At 46.2% G+C, this 2,813-nt stretch overlaps 1 protein-coding gene across 1 annotated transcript; it reads right to left on the minus strand.

Moving 5' to 3' along the window:
* Positions 1–1,914, minus strand: LOC144738997 (G-protein coupled receptor family C group 5 member C-like). Its single transcript, XM_078622008.1, is given in 4 exon segments — positions 1–99; positions 166–269; positions 935–1,559; positions 1,561–1,914. Coding segments are annotated over 4 exon segments (1,182 nt in total).
* Positions 1,915–2,813: the final 899 nt, after the last annotated feature.

Here is a 2,813-nt window from a genome sequence, read left to right on the forward strand (position 1 = left end):
TTAAGACGTCAAGGAGTCCACTGAGCGAGGCAGGGAGCTGCTACTCCCTGGGTTCAAGGAGGAGGCTGTTGCTCGGGGGATCATTGTGTCCTGGTCCATCTGTAGAAACACACCGAGTCATGATTATTGTTATAGTATTTGGTGTAAAGTATTCAGAACACTCACCTTGGTTAGACCTTTGGCAATCAGGGCTAATTCAGTGGGCTGATACACACAACTCCGTAGCTGACCGTTATAGGCACCATATGGAGACACTGGTTTTGTGGGCACTGGAGGGGAATAAGACATAAGACGAACCAACTTACTCTGACTGGTCCTTTATATACGAGTTCAAAGATTTACTGCATCTGTCAGGATGAAGTTAGACTCTTTGTCATCATTTATTCATGTTCTTTTAAACAGTTTGATAAGAGCTCATACACATCAGTGTTCTACCCTCAAACGTCACAAACCTTTTTCAGCAGTAACATTTAGGGAAACCAAGTAGCCTGGCAACTATAGCTGGGTTGTTGGTGTTCAGAGCTGGTTTTGAGATTGGGCCAAGTGACCTTTAATGTGTTTCTAATCAGTTACTAAAATCCCACCCTTTAAAGAGAAGGGACAGAGTAGTCACTCTCTGTCTGCGACGTAAAAAGGAATGGGGTCATTGGTATGGCAGTCAGAGCTGTCAATATATCACAGTAGTCTGGCCTTCCGTAAATGTGCCCATGTGCCTCATGAACACACAGGCATCCCTTATCCATAGCAACACCTCCTGAGGGACACTTAGGTGTTTTCAGATCAGATGAGATATATAATCCTACTTTCCCAGTTGGACATAGGAATTAGCCCAAATATTACTGGATGGATTGACATATGGAGGGGGCTGGGGGGGGTTCATCTCTGAGGATTGCAAAGCCATCCAGTAGAGTTGTAATGGGAAAAAATGCTGTACCTGTTGGAGGCTCCTCCATTGAGAAGGCTTTATTCTCCATGTACACATTCTGGAGGGGTGGCTCTGTCTCCTTCAGAATGTTGTCGTATACCAGGCTCCTGGCAGGATAAATGTGGTCTCCATCATGTGGCAGCTCTTGGTCTGGGTCCTCTTGGGTCAGTAAGCAGATTTCTGGGATGGTGTAGAGGAAAAGGAACACCCAGGCATTTGACACCAACGCAACAGCCAGAGTAGGATCGTCCCAGCTGGGGTTTCCGAGCACTCGGTTCCCATGAATGTACATGACGATCCAAGCAACCCAGATGGCCACTGTGCAGAGGCCTGTGACCAGGATGAAAGCGCCGTCTCTGCACCACTTCTTGCTCTTGTGCATCAGCGAGGGCACAGCCATGACCACCACAGCAAGCAACAGAACCATCACGTAGATTAGTGCCATGACAAAGTCCTGGTTAGCAATGCTGCACGGCAGGTCAGGGATGACGATACCGCTGGGTGGACTCGTGACCACAGTGATAACAAGCCACTCAGTGTTGATGATGACTTCCACCAGCCAGAGTCCCAGTGCGCCCAAACACAACATCCAACCCCTGGGTCGCCGGCCTCGTCGCCCCAGCATGGCAAGCCCACACCCCATGCATGGCCAGGCAGGCTAGACAGCCAGAGAACAGCACCCCAAAGAGAAACCTCCGTGCAGCACAGCTCGTGGAGTATCGGCCCACAATGAAGGCAAACGTTAGACCAAAGAGTCCCAGAGTAAAAACAAGAACGCTGGCTTGCAGGGCCACCATACCCTTCCTCTTCTTGTCTGTCACAAATGGTAGGCAGGCCATTAGGATGATGAACAAAACAAAGGAAGTCACCACACCAGCCGCGGCAATGGCCTCCACCACGACTCCCCATACTGTTGTTAGGTCGCACAGGTTGTAATATACGGAGCCCATGTTGGAACCACATCCTTTAGGGACACTGGCTGGGCCCATGGCTGCCTTACAGGTGTTTTAAAAGATGCTGCAAACAAATGGTAATGATTATTTCATCATACATGCAAACAAACATTTGTCACCCCACACATGCAAATATTGTTCACCTGAAAAAACGCAAGATGTTTCTTTAAACACTTTCTGTTTCATGAAAAGAATGACACAGTCCCAGTGGAATTTCATTACAAAACTCACTTGTGTCGAGCCCCAGCTATTAACCTTAATTATTACTCAGTGTATTATTATCTCAGAAACAGCCAAGCCTTTATATGCTGTTTGTAGACATAATATTAACTGTAAGTCCTCACTGAGCAGCCCTGCACAAGCAGAGAGCCCACATGTGGAACACAGCTGACAAATAAAGCATAATTCTGTGGTGGGATGTTAACAGTTAGTATTAGAAACAGCACACAGCTGATACTGGGGGCCCTGGAGACACCTCCTGAAACAGAAAGTATCACAGACTTACTGGTGTGTAGCTGAGCTCCACCACCCCAACCCTGACCCAGCACCCACAACACAACTTACACCTCTGACCGAAAACCTTTCAGATAGCAATCATAGGCACATCATGTACCTTCTCCTCCTCATTCTACTCTGCAATAAAGAAACCAAAATATCCCAGATACGGATGCTGCCATGTTGTTGAGAATAAGAGGGCGGCTCAGTTCCAAAATGGGGGTTATTTATGTAATCATGCAGTAGCTACACATGTAACAGTAGTACTGATGTACTCATGTGATGGGTATATATGTAACTACTACTACTAAGAACTAGTTAAAAAATGACCCAAAAATAACATGACCACTGAATATTACTCAGGCAATAATAGTAATAACTAACTGAGTACTCATGTAATAAAGTGGTAATAATGATTTATGCTCATTCATTTTTAACTC

This window comes from Lampetra planeri, unplaced genomic scaffold (genome assembly GCF_965212315.1).
Source record: "Lampetra planeri unplaced genomic scaffold, kcLamPlan1.2.h2 scaffold_1252, whole genome shotgun sequence".
Lineage (NCBI taxonomy): Eukaryota > Metazoa > Chordata > Hyperoartia > Petromyzontiformes > Petromyzontidae > Lampetra > Lampetra planeri.